Source organism: Eurytemora carolleeae, unplaced genomic scaffold (genome assembly GCF_000591075.1).
Source record: "Eurytemora carolleeae unplaced genomic scaffold, Eaff_2.0 scaffold14, whole genome shotgun sequence".
Taxonomy (NCBI): Eukaryota; Metazoa; Arthropoda; class Copepoda; order Calanoida; family Temoridae; genus Eurytemora; species Eurytemora carolleeae.
In genome coordinates this window covers 364,832-384,897 of record NW_019396079.1, presented here as the reverse complement: position 1 = coordinate 384,897, position 20,066 = coordinate 364,832, and the positions used below count along the sequence as shown (strand labels likewise).

At 33.1% G+C, this 20,066-nt stretch overlaps 2 protein-coding genes across 4 annotated transcripts in view; both read left to right on the top strand.

Moving 5' to 3' along the window:
• The first annotated feature begins 41 nt into the window (after positions 1–41).
• LOC111715889 (uncharacterized) lies at positions 42–4,259 on the top strand. Its single transcript, XM_023491289.1, has 6 exons — positions 42–146; positions 543–592; positions 1,340–1,410; positions 1,658–1,724; positions 3,848–4,057; positions 4,172–4,259. Exons 1-6 carry the CDS (start codon positions 95–97, stop codon positions 4,226–4,228), a joined length of 507 nt encoding a protein of 168 aa, XP_023347057.1. The 5' UTR covers positions 42–94; the 3' UTR covers positions 4,229–4,259.
• Positions 4,260–15,146: 10,887 nt separating this feature from the next.
• Positions 15,147–20,066, top strand: part of LOC111715980 (microtubule-associated proteins 1A/1B light chain 3A) — an 8,027-nt gene continuing 3,107 nt past the window's right edge. For all 3 annotated transcript variants that reach the window (XR_002768369.1, XR_002768368.1, XM_023491389.1), the window contains exon 1: positions 15,147–15,369. Coding sequence is in view for 1 of the 3 variants with exons in the window: in XM_023491389.1 (XP_023347157.1) it covers positions 15,230–15,369 (140 nt within the window). In the remaining 2 variants the exon portion in view is untranslated. The remainder of the gene's footprint in view (positions 15,370–20,066) is intronic.

The following is a 20,066-nucleotide window of genomic DNA, read 5'->3' as shown; positions in this document are numbered from 1 at the left end:
TCATAATTTTATTTAACTTGATTCGATGAAACTATGTATAACAATTACAATTAACTGAAGCAAGGACCGGCCAGAGTTATTTATTTACAGAAAAATGTTGCAATTTGTACAGTTGTCCTTTCTCCTCCTCTATACTGCAGTATCAGGTACAGAAGTATCACTAGTATGTTCTAGATTTAGGGAACTCAGCTTTGTCTTGAGTTTAGATAAGTTGAAGCCAAAATCCTCGTTGTCACAATTTGGATATAAAACCAACCCCTCTTATCGGTTAAGAGATTATAGAGCGTTAAGGCATATATTCACTTTCAGACAACCATAAGGACAGAAAGAGAATACTACTGTAATACAGCGTTACCTATAAAGGATGAGAATTCAAAAATGACCTGAGGTTTATTGTTTATTATTTTAATATATGATTTGGCAAAGGAAGCAAAAGTTTAAAGTGAAAGAGAGCTATCAACGGGAGAAAAAAGGAAATATAGATTTAAATATTCATACTTGGAACCAGTTTGCTGCAGTGTAATTTGCTATTTTTTAAACAGGGTTTACATTCTTTGGTGACACCCGTGTGAACCAGCTTCTCCAGGAAAAGGTAAAATAAAAGAAGATATTTCGTGAAACATTGTTTTAAAAAAAATAGATTTTATGAATATAGCGGGAAGACAATGTTTAGATAAAAATTAAGATTATTTAATTGTAATAATTTTGGGCGTTTATTTAGAATATGTATTACTGTGTTTAGTAGGCCTCCAAAAAATAAATTAGTGCAATATCCAGAAGTAAATGCCCGTTTTTAAATAATTCAAGCTTTTGGTTTAAAATGAGTATTTTCAAAATTTTATTTGCTTTTTTGCGCCAGAATGAGCTGTTTGTTTACGAGCGGAGCTGAGTAGAAATGAAGAAGATACCGCCTTTTTCTTAAAATTAAAGATTGAGTTTATAATATCCTACCTCATGTTCCCTGTGCTTAAATCTCCAATTCACATAGTTGGAAAACACCCAACGGAAAATTAATAATTTTAAGAAACAAAAACTCTGATATTTCTGTCATTATTGTTCAGACAAATGTTTTAAGATTGTGGGTCACTCTACGAATGAAGGGTCACTTAAATTTACGTCTACAGTTTCTTTAAAACTATGCATATAGGGATCGAACAAATAATTTTAAATGTGCCTTAACTTTAAGAGGTTGTGTCTAAAAATGCAATCGATCATCATGCTTTGCCTATAATAAGGTTTAAAAAATAAAGTTGTAAATGCACGGTATTCTTTAAGGAGAAGATTACTTAAAGAATAATGGCAATTCCTTTAATCATTTGAAACAGTTTCCTTTAACTAGGAGCAGGGTAGGATAGTTCTCCTGGATCCAGCAGCTGAGCTGGTCAGAGAGGATCCTCCTGGTAGCGGCAGGTACTTTATCCAACACTATCCAGGTAGTGTGTTCTACAGATCCAGAATAGAAAGGGATCGTAAGTAAAAAAAAAATTCTGTTCTGAGATCGTAAAAAAAGTGAAAATTAAAAAAAAAAATTCTAGAAAACTCTTTTGCTGATTCAAATAAAAGCTAATCAAATGTCCAAAAAGTATTTCCACGTTAATTAAGACATTAATAAAAAGCACGGTTTGTTAATTGTACAATTTTTCTAAATTTACTTTAGAATTGTCCCTGTTAGAGTGGTAGAGTCGATAGAGTTCTTGAGAGAGGCTGGGAGAAAACAGGAACAGGTAAGATAGAGTTCTTGAGAGAGGCTGGGAGAAAACAGGAACAGGTAGAATAGAGTTCTTGAGAGAGGCTGGGAGAAAACAGGAACAGGTAGGATGGAGTTCATGGTAGAGGCTGGGAGAAAACAGGAACAGTTAGGATAGAGTTCTTGAGAGAGGCTGGGAGAAAACAGGAACAGGTAGGATAGAGTTCTTGAGAGAGGCTGGGAGAAAACAGGAATAACCGATAGGATAGAGTTCATGAGAGAGGCTGGGAGAAAACAGGAACAGGTAGGATAGAGTTCTTGAGAGAGGCTGGGATAAAACAGGAACAGGTAGGATAGAGTTCTTGAGAGAGACTGGGAGAAAACAGGAATAACAGGCAGGATAGAGTTCTTGAGAGAGGCTGGGAGAAAACAGGAACAGGTAGGATAGAGTTCTTCCCGCCTTTACAAGGATGCATTTGTTTAATTCTTTACAAAATTTATTATTTATACAATTTGACATTTATTTTATCAGATGCACATTGATGTCAGTCGGTTCAAAAGTTTGGTCAGCTGGGACTTCAAGTTAGTCATTAAATTGATAGTTGGTATCTTAGATATAGTAACGAGACCTGGGGTGAAAATTTTCAACCAAAATCACCCTTTTAACTCGTGACAGGCGTGCGGGACTATTATTGAGAACTTTCTTTTATAAAACCAGACGACAAGGAGAAGATGAAAAGATAGAGAACGGGACGAATACAACAGATACAATACTTTAACATAAAAACCGGCCAACGCAAACTAGTTTTTGAAACAAGATAGAACAACTTGAAATGATGATTAATTGGATGGATTACGTGTAAAGAAAATAATTCTTATCAAGTCTACGGGAACTTAGTCCAGTAAAAGTTAATATGCTTTATGTTTAACCTAAACATTTATCTTCATCTTGATTTTCTGGACTTTATCTTACGATCCTGTGCAGTGCAATGGCATAAATCCTGTTTTGGTTCATTAACCTCTTTCAGAAAATCTCCAATCATTTAAAGAGTTGCATACAAGGATTTAATGCAAGGAAAGTTTTTTCAGAGGTTTACGCATCTTTGTACTTCAATGTACAGTCTTTGGGCGGAAAAGTAAACACAAGATGGATGTCACAGCCTGACATGGAATCCTTTTTCACAAAAATAATCTATGAAATATTCTGGTCATAGGAAACTATTATGTGAATTTTCAATATTATCAAAATTAAATGCTTTAAACAACCTCGGATACTAAACGAACACTGATGCATCTATTCTTGTATACAAATTCCGCCCAGAGAGAACTGGTTTCACTATGTACGCAGAGTATACGCGACAGCAATTAACTTTCCTTGCATTAGTACCTTGGTTGCATATTCATTTACAAACTGTACCCTGTAAACCTTTAATTTAGTCCAATTTTGGAAGATATTGTCTTTCTATTAAAAAAAAATAGTTTTCCATTGCAGTTCCTTTATGAATTTAAGGATTTTGACAAAAATAATGTCATAAGATAAAATAAGGAAGACAGCTTCCTAATAGTTGCTCAGATGAAGATGTGAAGGGTCCTGTTGTGAATCAAATATATCAATCTTAAAATTAGAGGTCAAAATTGATTAACTTTAAACCAATTAAATTGCCATGCATTTTACTAGTTCCTCTCCCCGGATTAAATACTGCGAATGCAGTTTAAAAACCCCATTAAGCACAATAAACTAGAATAAACAATAATAAACTACAATAAACTACAATAAACTACAATAAACTATAATAAACTACAATGAACTACAATAAATTACAATAAATTACAATAAACTACAATAAACTACAATAAACTACAATAAATTACAATAAATTACAATAAACTACAATAAACTACAATTAACTACAAAAAAAACTATAATATACTACAATAAACTAAAATAATCTACAATAAACTACAATAAACTACAATACAATACACTGCAATAAATTACAATAAACTACATTAAACTACAATAAATTACATCAAACTACAATAAACTACAATAAACTATAATATAAACTACAATAAACTACATTAAATTACAACAAACTACAATAAACTACAATAAATTACAATAAACTACCAAAAAAAAATACCATATTCAATGTCCAGGATGAAGAGGAGTGGCAGGAGTCCGTGTTGAATGAATTGCAGGAGGACAAGGATGTATCCCAGGAGAAGGAGTTCGAAAAACAGGAGATTGTTTATAACATTCTGGATTCGGAGCTGGAGAAAACGCGACCTGTTCAGTCCCCGATATTGGTTCCAATTCAAACCCGAAACCAAAATATTTACCACCGTCCAATTGGGGCATACAACCAGGTTTTATTTTATCTAAGGTTTAAACAACTTCTACTATACATATAATATTGTTTTGTGTTTAATCCATTGCTTTATATTTTTATCATTATTATTATTTATATATATTGATTCTAGGTTCGCCCAACAGCTCTGTACAGAAGAGAAGGTTCAAGATTGGTATTAATTCAGTAAAGTTTGCTTCAATAAAACTATTTGGAAATATCTTTGCACCTGTTATTGTAAAATATTTCATGAGCCGGGGGGAGGAGGAGTAGTTTACAGCTTTTGACATAACAATATAATAAATATTCTATAGAACTGTGTTGCTAAGGGAAACTAGGGGACCACAAATGTGCAATACAAAATTCCATCATAGGGTATCCCAATTTGTTAATATATCATACGACAATAAAATTTTGGAATAAATACTTACAAAAACTGACGTTTTAATCTCTAGTGGCAAAAGCGGGGCATCCACGATTCACAACGGCACCCTTTCAACTAATATATGTGGAAGATATCGTCGTTCTATTTCTGAAAAGTGTTATTTTGGACAAATCAATAATTGTTTATGCATAGCAGAAATCTAATAATCACTTTTATTGACAATCACAATTGAAAATAATCTATTTTTAAATAAAAAACAAGGATTTCTTTATAATTCTTGATCATGGAACGCTTTTAAGGAATGATGTGAATCGGACACTCTACTATATATATTTAGACCCTATATCAACCAACGTCAATATTGAACAAACTCAACTATCAACTGTGAGAAAGTATTAAATTGAATACGGAAACCATTCATATATTATTCATATATTTATTCAACTACAAAGCATGAGATATTACAAATAAGCAATCACAATTTACTATGCAGTTTGGACCCACCTAACCAGGGTTGGTTGTTTTGAGTGGTTGACCTGAAGTTAATTAACGATACTGAATACAATTGGTTACACATATCAAGATATGTTTTTGGATAGGTAAGGAGTTGATTGTAAGAAAGGAGATTGTCAGGTGATCTGTGGCAGGGTGAGATCAGAGGGATTTTTATGTAGAGATAAATTAAAATACAGGGTGTTAATGATGGTAGTTACAGAAACAGAAATAAGCTAATAAAGTTTTAGTTATTTTATATAAAATTTATTCACACGATAAACAGCAAGGTTTTTCGCATTTAAACCTCTCATAATTCTCAAGATAAATATTGATTACTCTTTGTTTGAATATTTTTTACAGATTTAGTTTCTTTAGGGTCAATTTCAATTTCATTCCACAATTTAGGAAACATTGCGGACGGAAAGCTTTCTAAATTTTTGTTTAAAACCCGTTCTAATTTATATGATTTTGTTCTATTCGGTTCAGCTAAAGACTTAAACNCCGCATGGATTTGCCAAAAAATAGCGAATTCAGTTTTTTCATGTCGAGCTCTCATATGCCGAGTTCTGATAAAGAAAACAACAGCATATTTCTATTTCAGATTTAAAAATCAAATATCTCCTATTTAAGTGGCTAGCTAAGGGTCACTGTCCTATAACCCCCCCCCCCCTCATCAGAAAAGTACAAATGTTTAGATAAGAAAACTATTTGTTTTCAAAAATTGCTTTTTGAATATGATTTAAAGGAATTGAGCAACAAACTCTGATTGTAAGGAATATCGTAGCAAACCCTATATTTGTAAACCTGAAGACACATACATATCTTACGTTGTACATTGTCTGTAAATCTAAATGCGCTTATAAATAACTACGCATAACTTGTATTGGATTAACCTAACCTAGCTACGATTGTAAATAACTATGTCAAACCTGAATTGTGATTAGCTTTACTATCCTTGTATATATCATATTGATTGACATTGATAGTAAAGAATTGTTGAACAGAATAGTTCTTATGCCTCGTAGACCAACGAGAGGGATTGAGTTGTACCTGGATTGATACTGACCAAAGTATCTATTGAAATGGGGCATTTACTACAAGATTTTCTTATGTCTACATCATTGCAACCCAATGTTTTAGACCTTAGATATTTCAAACTATGAATTCTGTCAGCCAAAAATAATACAAGTTTGAAATAATAAAGCTTCACATCGTCAGGGTGCAAGGTTAGAGGGATTGGAAAATTTGAGTTTGGGGCAAAGACTCAACTTCTTTAATCTAAATCTGATTAGGTTTAATTTCTTAGAACAATCTTTACTTTGTGCACTATAGTTCTGATAAATTTACAATTTTAAGTAATAATCATGGGCCGCAGTTTGGACAGTTGTTATACTGTAGAGATATATACTGTAGAGATATATATTGTAGATATATATATTGTAGAGATATATAGTGTAGAGATATATATAGTGTAGAGATATATAGTGTAGAGATATATAGTGTAGAGATATATATATAGTGTAGAGATATATAGTGTAGAGATATATAGTGTAGAGATATATATAGTGTAGAGATATATAGTGTAGAGATATATAGTGTAGAGATATATATAGTGTAGAGATATATAGTGTAGAGATGATATATAGTGTAGAGATATATAGTGTAGAGATATATATAGTGTAGAGATATATAGTGTAGAGATGTACAGTGTAGAGATATATATTGTAGAGATATATATTGTGGAGATATATAGTGTAGAGATATATATATATTGTAGAGATATATATATTGTAGAGATATTTAGTGTAGAGATATATAGTGTAGAGATATATAGTGTAGAGATGTATACTGTAGAGATATATATTGTAGATATATATATTGTAGAGATATATATTGTAGAGATATATATTGGAGATATATAGAAAAGAGATATATTGTGTAGAGTATATAGTGTAGATATATATAGTGTAGAGATTTGTATTGCAGAAATATATATTGGAGATATATAGAAAAGAAATATATAATGTAGAGATATATAGTGTAGAGATTTGTATTGCAGAGATATATATTGGAGATATATAGAAAAGAGATAAATAATGTATAGATATATAGTAAAGAGATTTACATTGATGAGATATATAGTGGAGATATATATTGTAGAGATGTATATTGTAGAGATGTATATTGTAGAGATGTATAGTGTAGAGATGTATATTGTAGAGATGTATATTGTAGAGATGTATAGTGTAGAGATATATAGTGTAGAAATATATAGTGCAGAGATATATATTGTAGAGATATATAGTGAAGAGATAGTAATAAATAAATATGAAGAAAATGTTATAAGAAGATTGTTGCGTTTCAACTGATATAGTGAAGAGATATATAATGTAGAGATATATAGTGAAAAGATATATAATGTAGAGATATATAGTGAAAAGATATATAATGTAGAGATATATAGTGAAGAAATCTATGAGATATATAGTGGAGACAGAGGCGTATTCAGGGGGGGGGGTTATTTGGGCTAAGCCCCCCCTGGACCAGTGAAATCTATTGATTTCAGAGGGTTTTCATGCCCCAACGGGTGCTGAGACCCACCCTGGAAAGAAAGAAAAAAAATTTAAGCCCCCCCTGGACAAATTCCTGAATACGCCCCAGAGTGGAGAGATTTAGAGCTCAAGTAGCATTAAGGAAAAGCATGGATTAAACCCAAGTCAAGAATATTTTATTTGGAACTATTCCACCATTTTCATTTCAGATTTTTGTATGCGTATCGGCCGCGGGTGACGAATCTGATTCAAGAAAATTTCAATTAGGAAATTTACAAACAATAAAAAGACGACATTAATAAATCCAATAACTACGAATATCTTTAGCCAGTGTAAAGTGTATAATCTATTTAAGACATATGGTGGAGGGAGGGTGGCTGCTTCCAGGGTTTTGGAGTTGCTCCCAGGGTTTTGGAGTTGCTCCCAGGGTTTTGGAATCGCTCCTGGGTTTTAGAGTAAAATGTGAAAATTCATCCGAATTTATATAGAAAGACCTTTAAAAAGGGTGCTTTAAAACCAAAAATTGAAAAGGGGCTTTGCTACCCCTTTTTACTGTCTTTGTTCAGATATTTTCAGGGGAAAAATCGCAAATTTCAGTCCAATTAGCCTGTGGCGATCATATAGTTCTGATTAGGAAAACTGATGACATTTGTTTTAGCTTATACATAAAGATTATTGGTAAATGTAGATACATAAAGGTTTCATTTGAGATGGTCTAATACATCTCAACATCTTTATAAGTTATCTTATTTCCAAGTTTTTTTTTAGAAAAATTCAATTTTTTTATCTAAAAAAATCTTTAATTGACTGGTGCGGGTTGCCATTAAAAAATGAGTTTTTACTCAACGGTCACAAAAATAAAAATGGTTCTATGTCAAATTGAGAGCCTTTATATGGTCTGCACTATACCAAAAATCATCAAATTATTGAGATATCTTAGGAAAACAAAGAAAAAACATAGTTTTCCTCAGATATCTCAATAATTTGATGATGATTTAAATAAGATCTAAATAAATCTTTACATCAGAACCATACATTTGAATGAATATGCAAATTGCGCAGAGTCCAAAACTGAAGAATGCGCAAAATTTAAGTTATAGCTTAAAAGTTCTGTAAAATAATGAGTGTTGCTTAAATACTTTCTAAATTTAACCCTGAGAGGAAATTTAAATTTCCCGGGAAATATCTGAACCAATCAGAGAAAAGGATTTAAGAGATCATTGCAAAGCTGTTAATTTTAAATTATTTACTTGTTTATTTATTTGTAACTCACTAATTCAAAAAAACATATTTCTAGTAACAACCGTTTTTTGGGTTTATGAGCAAACATTTATTGATCTAAAAAGTGAAATTTATTCAATCAAGGTTTTTACTTTTAATTGTATCGTAAAGTTAAATGCTTTCTCAGCTGAATGATGATTGATTGATAGACGATTATAGGGAAAATGCGGGATTTCAAGACTTTAACCCTAGCCTGGGTTTAAGTTTTAACTCGTCGATTTAGGCGAGTTAAATATTTAACCCCAGGGTTAAAATTCAGGTTTAAATTAAGTCAGAAGTGGCAATTAAGCTGAAACTTAAAATTTAAGTCGGAACTTTTCATTCTTTAGTTTTAGACTCAGATCTCTTAAAATATATGATCAAAATGTTTAATAATGTCTTTTTAAACTTTATTTAACATCTGTAAAATAAAGCTCTTTACTTATATATTTATGTCAGCTATAGCTGGCCAAACGGCTGGATTGAATGGGCTGAAATTTGTTTTAGGAAACCCATATGTACGTACCCTAGGGGTTAGTCACATAGGCTAAAAAAATTAAATTTTTCTTCTTCATCAAAATTCTTTTTTTTTTATTTCACGGGCAAAGCCGTGCACTCCAGCTAGTTGTACATAAATCCACAATTTTCTTTCAACACCTCCTCCCTCCATACACCCGGGCCTAACATCCCTCTCCCTACACCCCGGCCTAACACCCCCTCCCTCCCTACACCCCTTTTACAACCTCACCACCGCATTTCACCTCTTCTCTTACAATCTGTTCAATTATTGCCCCTCATTTCCTTCTGATTAATAAACAGGATAAAAGCTTGAGAAAGTATGGTTTGAACCATAGATTACTCAATAAAGACGGCTAAACAACTGATATGTAAGGATGGTTTCAACCATAGATTACATAATAAAGACGGCTAAACAACTGATATGCAAGGATGGTTTGAACCATAGATTACTCAATAAAGACGGCTAAACAACTGATATGCAAGGATGGTTTGACCCATAGATTATTCAATAAAGACGGCTAAACAACTGATATGCAAGGATGGTTAGAACCATGGATTACTTAATAAAGACAGCTAAACAACTGATACGCAAGGATGGTTTGAACCATAGATTCCTGTGATTTTAGTTTAGGTTTTTTCTCTGTGATTTATCTACAGATTAAATGAACTGATTCTTTAGATTCTATAAGATAAACAGAATATCCTTATTACAACATCTGAAGAAAAATATTAATTAATCCTTCTTAAATAAAAACCTCTCATCTTAATCATGAAATAAATTACAAAAGAAGAGACTTCAATTTTTTCTAATTGTCACTTATTTTGCAAACATTGTGAAGCCGTCACAATTATATCACATCAAGACGTAGGTTTTTACATGATTGTATAATAAACAATTTTATAAATAAATAATTTTACAAAAAGTTTAGTTTCTGACTCTTTATTCAATAACTTTTTAGATTATGATTGAAAAAAATTAAAACCCCTTCACACAGAAGTGCGTACAGAGATCCAAACAATTATAAAAATGATGCATCAGTTTATAATATCGGGCTAACTTTGAAATATCACCTCTCTTTAACCTTTGCTTTAACCATATCCCACCCCAAATACGTTTTTTGAGCCTTGGATATGAAGAGTTCAAAGCTACATAGCGCATTTTTCTTGCTTCAGGGTTTAGGGAGAGTTAAATAATTCTTTTCGCGGGATTGGAACGTAAATATTAAAAAGTTCTTCAATTTCGATTTACATTTTTTTTCTGGTATAGTAGATGATTGGATTCAGGAAATCCCAATGATTGTGTTTCAGTGTTTATATTTCTGGTGATGCCTGAGACCGGCATGTAAGCTACTGCATGAAGCTGAGAGAGAGCATGAGCTCGACATGTAAACCTCATGACAAGGAATTTAAGTATCTAGCTTCCTGTAAACAGATCTTGTTTACCTGTTACCTGTTTACAAGAAAAGTAAATGCAAGGAATTATCAATGCGTGTAAAGCATATTTCAGTTTGAACTATTGTCGTTTATTAACACAAATCTTTCTAAAATTGTTTTTATATCTCATTTCAATTCCCCAGTCAATTGCAAATTGACAGAACCGAGAATATTTAAATAGTTAAGTTGGAGGGCCGGGGAGGAAGAAGAGAATAAAAAGGGGGGGGGGGGGGGGGTCGACCAAAACCGGAAGTAAGATATAGCTCCCCAGCCATATCGGATTTTCTGAACCCCCCAGTTCCTGTATCCCCTCATGCACGGGCCTTGCTCAAGGAGACTCAAGCTCAACTGCATGAAATGATAAGAATTTTACCCCCCACTCCCCACCCTCCCCTTCAAGAACATCCACGAAAATAAAGACTATAGAGACTATAGAATGCATATGTTGAGAAGAAAGACATGGGGGGGGGGGGGGGTTCTTCTTAGCTTCCGTGATTCTTTTATTTTTGTTCAACTTTCTTTGAATTTTTCAAACGATCATTTCAAGGTTTAATGACATTTTTTTACCTTTGAAATAAAATTCTACATGAAAACATTTCTAGATACTACACCTTGACTATAGATATAAATAAACATACTTTACACATGTATCTGGATGGCCTGCCCGTCCGGCCTCTGTCCCGTCCTAGCCGTGGCGTTAGGCCCAGACCTGGAAACGCATGCTGGAATCTTCTAGAAGGTTCTACTTTCCCCATGGCAATCCCTCCAATCTTCTTCTTTCCCCGACATACAGGGTTACCCACAAATGAAGAGATTTTATATAACTCTACATGAATTATACTGGGACTATTCCGTTGCTCCTTGAGACCAACTTTAATTCGGACTGTGAGATTTCACAACATAAGTTTCATGTTTTTCATCTGTGGCAATAATTTAATTTACACAGAAGTCCGTTTTACCGGGGTTAAGGGTGAATATTTGTTACAATATTCAATTTTTTTAAATCTTGTCATGCTGGTTAAGAAAGTATCAATCATACTTTTAAACTACAATGACCACTGTTCTCGGTGAATGTTTTGCTCTATTCGATCGCCAAAAAAACTCTAATTCTTGAAAGACTATAATTATACGAATCTCTGTAAATCCCTAGAAATAAACAATATTTTCTAATTCTGAATTTATCTTCGTCTGAGATCTATACTGCACCGTGTGAGAACGTTTAAACGTTTGATTTATTAGAAATCTTGATTTATAAATAATCTAATTATTCTTGTAGGATGTCACCCCCCCCCCCTTCTGGTAATTTAAAATATTTGGCAACATCAATACTTCACAATTTTAATATTTTTTCTCTTTTGGAAAACATATTTCATGGTTTATTTTTCTGCAAATATAGTTAACCCTGTTCAGATTCCAGTTAACCCTGCACGTTGTACCCTCGCCTCCCTTTAACCCCCCCCCCGAGCCCACCCCTCCTGACCGGGTTGCTAAGCTGGAGCCAGGCCCCCACTATACTATCTAAATATTTCTCCTCAGTATATGACAAACTGTTGGCTCATCAGCATTGAATAAAATTGTAAATTTTAGTGAAAATTAGATTAATTATGTTAAGTATTAATTTTTTTCATATTTGCAATATTTTCTATACGTCAATTTTGATTATTGACATTTCTATGTGAAAAACCGTCTATAGCATGTCTTAGTCGCAGCGCTCGACCCGGGCCTTATCAAGTCCAACGCACTTGCAAAAATTTCGTGTATATAGTGGCAGCTTTTGTGAAAATCATCTTCAAGGAAGTACCAATCATCTATTAGGATTCATATTTAATTTATCAAACATTCATGCCGTTTAAAGGGACTGTAACCGTAGTTTCAAGTGAATCTCTATGTAATGATTGCAATGCCCGATTTGTCTACGATACCCTTAATACCTTTATTTGATCGGAAATGTGGAAGATATTGTAGTTTATTAGATTTATTAATGTTTTATCCTGTGTATGTTTCCTACAGAAGAAATGCATAAATCGCCTTGAAGAGAATCCACAATGGAAAATAATCTGTTTTTAAAATTTTAAATATTGTATATCTATTTTATACTTAATCAGGCTTTACGCATACAGAGGTCAAGTTCAACCTGTAAAAAAATATCTTAGTTAGTGAAGTAACTTATCTTATTTTTAGTGAAGTAACTTTCTTATTCTCAGTGAAGTAACTGTAATTGTAAAACAAAACTAAAAAAAAAGTTGGCGGATTTTTTACAATTTTACGGAAATGGAAATTTGTTGGAGGCAAATTTTTGAAATTTTAATCATTCATAAATCTTCCTTGGGGACATGTGTAGTTTAGTCCAACACACAATTTTGGCCCAATCGGTTCAGCCGTTTTGACGTTTATTGGATACAAACAAAAAGACAAGCAAAGTATATATATGTAGCAAATACCTACTACATAACAGTTTACTCAAGACGTATCTATCCAGGTCTACTCGTTTCCAACATCAACCAGGACTAATTCTCTGTTTCTAAAGGAGACACAGCCCAAATCTCTATTAGTATAATTCAACGAGGACCCAAGCTATATTTCAAGCTATATTCGAATCAATTGCCAATTATCATTAAGACAAGATCTACGCTCGAATGTTTCAACGAGAACCCAAGCTATCTTTCATTAAAGGGTATAGTCTAAGTTTAAACATTGTTTTGTCTTAGATACGCTTACAATCATATTTAGCACTGAAAATGAACTCTTAATGGCATTATATCATATTCTAACAGCAAAGTGGGCCAGACCATTTTTTTACAATTTTATGGAGAATTTTTACGATACTTTTTCTGTAATTAAACCGTTTATTGATTAAATGTCGAAAAAATGTTGGAAAATAATAATCTGAAAACATTTTTTAAGTTTTGCTTGGTTGCCTTGTTTTCGGGTTGATCCGCTTTGTACTCACCATGAACAATAATCCCTTTTTACTCACCATAAACAATAATCCCTTTAGTGCCCCTATTAATTTTAAAAAGGTTAGGTTCAATTGTTACATGAGCTTTAACCATTTTTTCTTGGAACACAAATAAAAAAGATTTTGCAGATTTTATTGTTTTCATTCCATGGATTGAAGAGTCCAATGGAATGATTGAATCTCTAAATCTAATGATTTTTTTCTAATGGATTTATTTATCTCTTTGGAATTATTATTTTCTAATGGAATGATAAATCTCTAATGAATTAATTCATCCCTAATGAATTGATAAATCTCTAATGAATTAATTCATCTTTAATGAATTGATAAATCTCTAATTGATTGATTAATCTCTACTGAATTGATTAATCTGTAATGCATTGATAAATCTCAAATTTTTTAGCAATTTATTATTTTTAGTTTTTCCGAGTCGGCCCTTTGAAAACCACATTTTTTTCTGATAAATTTCTTCTTCAATAACTTGATAAATCCTTTTATAATACATTTTTCAATAATTAACCAGTTTCATCACTTGATTTTTTTGTACTAAAGGAAGGGTGAATTTGTACTATATTATTTTGTACTTAAAACCAGTACTGTATATTTATGATACCATGAGGTAGTTGTATTTTGTTATTTCGTACTTAAAGACTCCAGTCTCAAGCGGGTTAATATGTTACTATGTTACTATGAAAAAACACCCTAGAATACCCCTCAGTCTTTTCTTGACTTCTGAATGTGGTTCTCCAGTTCAAAATTTTATATGTCGGATTCAAAACCTTTATATATATATATCTGACAATAATAGTAAACATTTCGTCGTTGTTGTATCTTGGAAAAGAACACATTTCTGTTAATTTATTTCCTTGTCTCTGTTGCTTAAATGCGCAAGTAACTTTTAGAGATAATTCGTAATTGAAACAAAATGGAAAAATAAAGATAAGTTCATTTTTGCTTGAACAAAAGTTCAAAAACTCTATTGAATTGACAAACATTATGTAAGATTCATGTTTCATATTTTTGGCTATAAATATACAGTTAAACCCTTAATAACGAATACATCGGAAGAATTTATCGAATGTCGTCTTGACAATTTTTCAATGAGTTTTATACTATATTACGTAAATTTCAGTATTTGTGAAAATAAATAAATAGCCATGAATATGCGGGAACAGTTTTAAAGAGTTCCATATAATCATTTAATTAAAAAACTAAATATCTGCAACATTCCATTATCAGAAGGTGAAGAATACGACATTTGATGAATTCTTTCGATGTATTCGTTAGTAAGTGTTTCATTGTATATGGTTACTCAGTCCCCATCCGTTTTAAAATAAAGCTTAATCGGTCATTCACAGAATTATGAAACTTACCATTTAGGGTGAATTGAGTTCATGAAGAGAAATTAAATTAACATAATCTAACCATCATGATCATTATTGAGATAACAGCTAGTCCTTAATCAAACTATTATATTCATTACATAACATGCTCAAACAATAATTTATTATTATTTTCAGATTAAATCTAGGTGTATAAAGTAGAACAAGAAATTGTGTAGAGGAATTTACAAAATCCAAATCTACAATGTTCTGCCCCACCTCCTTAGATCAATATTTCTCTGAACACTTCAATGCTTTAGACTCAAATCATAACAAGAAACAGAATTTTAAACAAAGATTGAGTTTAGAAACAAGAAGAAGAGAATCTGAAGATACAACCGAAAGGTAAAATGATTCTGTTTATAATACCTTCATCTAATCAATTCACTTTGGGTTTGAGACGCATGTGGAAACTAGGATGTCTCTAAAACTCTGATTTTTTTTTATAAAATGTTAACCCTCTATACTCAGAAGCATAGTTCACAACATGTCTCCTTAACCCATTTCTCCCTGCTGCCCAAAATTCTCTTGACATACTGGCCTGATTTAGCCCAGCCCCTAACCGGGACCCTTCCCTGTCCCTAACGACCCTAATGGACCAGAAAAAATTCCTTATCCCTAATGATGCAAGGGGGAATCATAACATATAGAAATTCCTTTCCTACAGTTACCCCCCACTCCTTTCTAGCATTTATTTCCCCTTTAGGGTAAACTCCCTTCCCCTACACATACATCCGAAACCTGTCCGTACTATAACCCCGCCCATCTCCCATCCTTTGCCTTCTTTAATCCCACCCAACCCCTCCTAAATCCTTCTTTATTCCAAACTGCTCTCCATCCGTATCCTTCTTAAATCCGAACCCTACTCCTATATTTTTCCTTCTTTAATCCCCCCAACCCCTCCTAAATCCTTCTTCATTCCAAACCTCTGTCCATCCCTATCCTCCTTAAATCCGTACCCTACTCCTTTATTTTTCATCATTCCAAACCTTGCCCCATCCTTCCCATTCTAATTCTGCCTGCATCCTAGACCCGCCCTATCCATATCCTGTCCCATCCTTATTCTACCGCCATTCTCATCCATTTCTCATCTATACATGTTCTCAACCTTTCCCATTATCCCTACACATCCTTATTTTTCCATCATTCTCATCCCCCTACCCATTCTCATCCCTACATATACTCATCCCTACCTATCTTCATCTCTACCAATACTCATCCCTACCGTTTTCATCCTACCTATCATCATACCTACTATTCTCGATTCTCATTCATCCCACCCATCCTCATCCTACCAACTTAACCCCCCCCCCTCACCACCACCACCACCAATAAATATTTACATAAACCTGCCCCAATAAACATGGGAATTGAGTGACGACTTCTATATCGTCTTCGATCCATGCGACATTTTTTCATGGACACAATTTTTGCAGTATTCCTGTTTAAACATATAATATAGAAAACGCTTGGTCTTGAGATTTTCAAAATGTGGGCTACAATTTTTGTTTCTTCTAAATTGACAGAAATATTGCAAAATTTGTACAAATTTCAATTTATTTCATAAATCAAAATTGTCTTAATAATTAATATCTTCGTCAATTTGTTAAGACACGAGAAAGGTTTAGACCACTTTTATGAAAAGCTCGTCAGATGTACAGCCTAGTTTTTAAGGCAGACGCTGAACTCCAACCTTCGAGTGTGCGAGGTGGAGAAGATTTCACTGCAGATTTTACTTTTGTACATGACCACTTTTTCAACATTTTTCAATTAAATTAGGATTTATTTAGGGTTAGGTTAGGTTAAGACACTTTCTGGGCCGAGCGCTGCGGCTAGGACAGGCTAGGGGGCCGAACGCTGCGGCCACGGGTTAGGTTAAGTTATGCCACTTTCTGGGCCAAGCGCTGCGGCTAGGATTCAATCTCGATCTACAAATGTCATCGTCCTTAATCATGCTTTTAATTAAGCGCGGCAGTGAAGTCTTCCCCACCTCGCACACTCGAAGGTTGGAGTTCAGCGTCTGCCACGTTTTTATACTTTCTATGCAATGCATTAAATATCAGAAATTAAAAATCGACTTTAGATGTTTATTGGGACACTCTGTACTATTCATATCTACATAATCCTTTATATTATTGGGACACTCTGTACTATTCATATCTACATAATCCTTTATATTATTTACGGATTTGGATTTGGGGGAAATGTAAATTGGATTTTTCTGCCAGTAACAATATTTAATGATGGTTTTGTGTAACATTTACCCCCTTATACGTATCCACCTATTTTTCATGGTATTTATTGGTGATTTTTCCTTGTGCGTAATTTCTACCTAAAACCATGTTTTCCTAGAAAAGAGGGTAAAGACAGCCCCCTGTCAATATGGCAGATGATTAGAAACATAGAGATTATACGACGCATATGGTTTCCATCATCAAATACAGATGTACTAGTAATCACTTAATATTTACATACGTTTCCAATATATTCATTTTCGGAAATGTTTTAGGGTAACTCATGTGGCTCATAGTTCTGAATATATTAATGAGCCTTCTAAGCCTTCTCAGCCTTTTCGATTGAAAAGACACTCTGAAATAAATTTTCATTTTTGAAATACAAAAATCTTTTCTTTTAGTAACTACTATCTAAAGGGCCTGGCGTTGCCCGTAAAAAAAAATTTAATTAAAAATTTGTTTAGCCTTTAACACACACCGGCCACCCATGTGTGCCCACAAAAAATGTCAGCCCAATCGGTCATCCGTTTGGCCTGCTATACGCACCATATATATATATATATTTCGGCACCGCCTGCACCCCCGCGCCGAAAAAAAATTAGTTGAGAGCATAGATGTATAATTGATTTATTGTATGCACTATAAATATATGCGAAACCAAACCATTAATGCGCGGGTTGAACTCATATATTAATGGTATTGACTATAAATATTTTGGTATATATTTGTAGATTCCAAGTTATTTTTTGACAAGCATATAGTCAGAGGTCCCCCCCCATCTCAGGTGCTAGGGGAGGGCGCGCGCCCGGCCGCCCCCCCTAGTTGCGCCTCTGCATATAGTGTTTACTAGGGGGCGCCAAAAAAACAGTTGCTGTCAACATAAGTATATATTATTGATTTATAGGGGTTCCCGAGTTATGATCGGACAAACAAACAGATAAACAGAGATTACAACTTTATAAATATATATGTGATTATTTAGCGGACAAAATAGAATAATCAAATCACTTTTGAACATTCATTCATATAAAACTTTGTTTAACATTAAGTTTTATATTAAAAGCAGATGTTAAGGAAATAAATAAATATATTTCCAATTATTTATTTCTAAATAACCATCAGTTTATCCTATTAAATTTTATTAAGGCTCATTAGTGCGTAAATGACTTGGGGGTTGGGACAGGATTAAATGAGGTGGAGAGGAGGAGAGGGGGTGTTAAAGGAGGAGGGGGGGGGGGTCTGATATTGCACCTGGGTTGACCACTACTCCAGATGTATATCACAGCTAGTCCTTCTGGTCATCTGTCTGTTTGTTTGTCTGGATGTCTATTTAATGCTAGCTAAAATCTTCTCTGTCAACTGTAATCAGAATATTACAAACCTTCAATTATTTGTATTATTAGTATTATTAGCATTACTATTATTAGTATTATTAGCATTACTATTATTAGAAGATGATACATACAAAGGGATCAATCTGAATAAATTAAAAGAGAATTATTGCTAAATATAAATTAAGTAAAAGAATGCAAATGATAATAAATAAATTGAATGTTAATTAAAGATGAATATAAATGAATAGAAAGAGAATATTGATGAATATAAATAAATTGAAAGTCAACTATGTATGAATAAAAATGAATAGAAAGATAATATGGATGAATATAAATGAACTGAATGTTTACTATGGATGAATATAAATGAATACAAAGATAACTATGGATGAATATAAATGAATTGAAAGATAACTATGGATGAATATAAATGAATAGAAAGAGAATTTGTTTGCATGGTGGAATGAACATGGATATATAGAAAGAGAAAATAGATGCATTAATGAATAGAAATTGGATAGAGATAAATGGGAAGAGAATAGAAAGTGAATATGGATGAATAGGAAGAGAATATGGATGAATTGGAAGAGAATATGGACGAAGAGGAAGAGAATATGCATGCATAGAAAGTAAATATGGATTAATATAAAGAGATTATGGATGAATAGGAAGAAAATACGGATGAATAGGAAGAGAATATGGATGACAGGAAGTGAATATGCATGATCGGAAGTGAATATGAATGAATAGGAAGATAATATGGGTGAAGAGGAAAAGAATATGGATGAATAGGAAGAGAATATGTATGAATAGGAAGAGAATATGGATGAATAGGAAGAGAATATCGATGAATAGGAAGAGAATATGTATGAATAGGAAGAGGGAAGAGAATATGGATGAATAGAAAGAGAATATCGATGAATAGGAAGAGAATATGGATGAATAGGAAGAGAATATGGATGAATAGGAAGAGATGTATGAATAGGAAGTGAATATGGATGAATAGAAAGAGAATATGTATGAATAGGAAGAGAATATGGATGAATAGAAAGAGAATATGTATGAATAGGAAGAGAATATGGAGGAATAGGAATAGATGTATGAATAGGAAGAGAATTTGGATGAATAGGAAGAGAATATGTATGAATAGGAAAAGAATATGTATAAATGAATACAGGTTTCACTGTAACTAGATAAAACTGGAAATTTGAAGCACACATAAGTCAATAAAAATAAAGCTCGAAGAGGGGAAGTATCCCCCTCTCCTCCCTTGGCAAAATCTCACTACCCCCCCCCCTCTGAACAATCAGCTTTACACATGAACATTTTACATGTACATGAATTTACTCAAATAGTAATATTACAATTACCTGGGAGATGGGGTGGGGTAAGTTTTGAGAGATGGGGGAGGAAGACCTGAGAGATGGGGGAGGAATACCTGAGAGATGGGTGGGGGAAGACCTGGGAGAGGGGG

What these genes read in the sequence shown, in the direction of transcription:
- LOC111715889 (XM_023491289.1), top strand. Translation starts at nt 95, where the DNA reads ATGTTGCAATTTGTACAGTTGTCCTTTCTCCTCCTCTATACTGCAGTA. An exon ending in GATCCTCCTGGTAGCGGCAG is followed by an intron (nt 1,411 to 1,657) that starts GTACTTTATCCA and finishes AATTTACTTTAG; the next exon opens with AATTGTCCCTGTTAGAGTGG. An exon ending in CTGGGAGAAAACAGGAACAG is followed by an intron (nt 1,725 to 3,847) that starts GTAAGATAGAGT and finishes TTCAATGTCCAG; the next exon opens with GATGAAGAGGAGTGGCAGGA.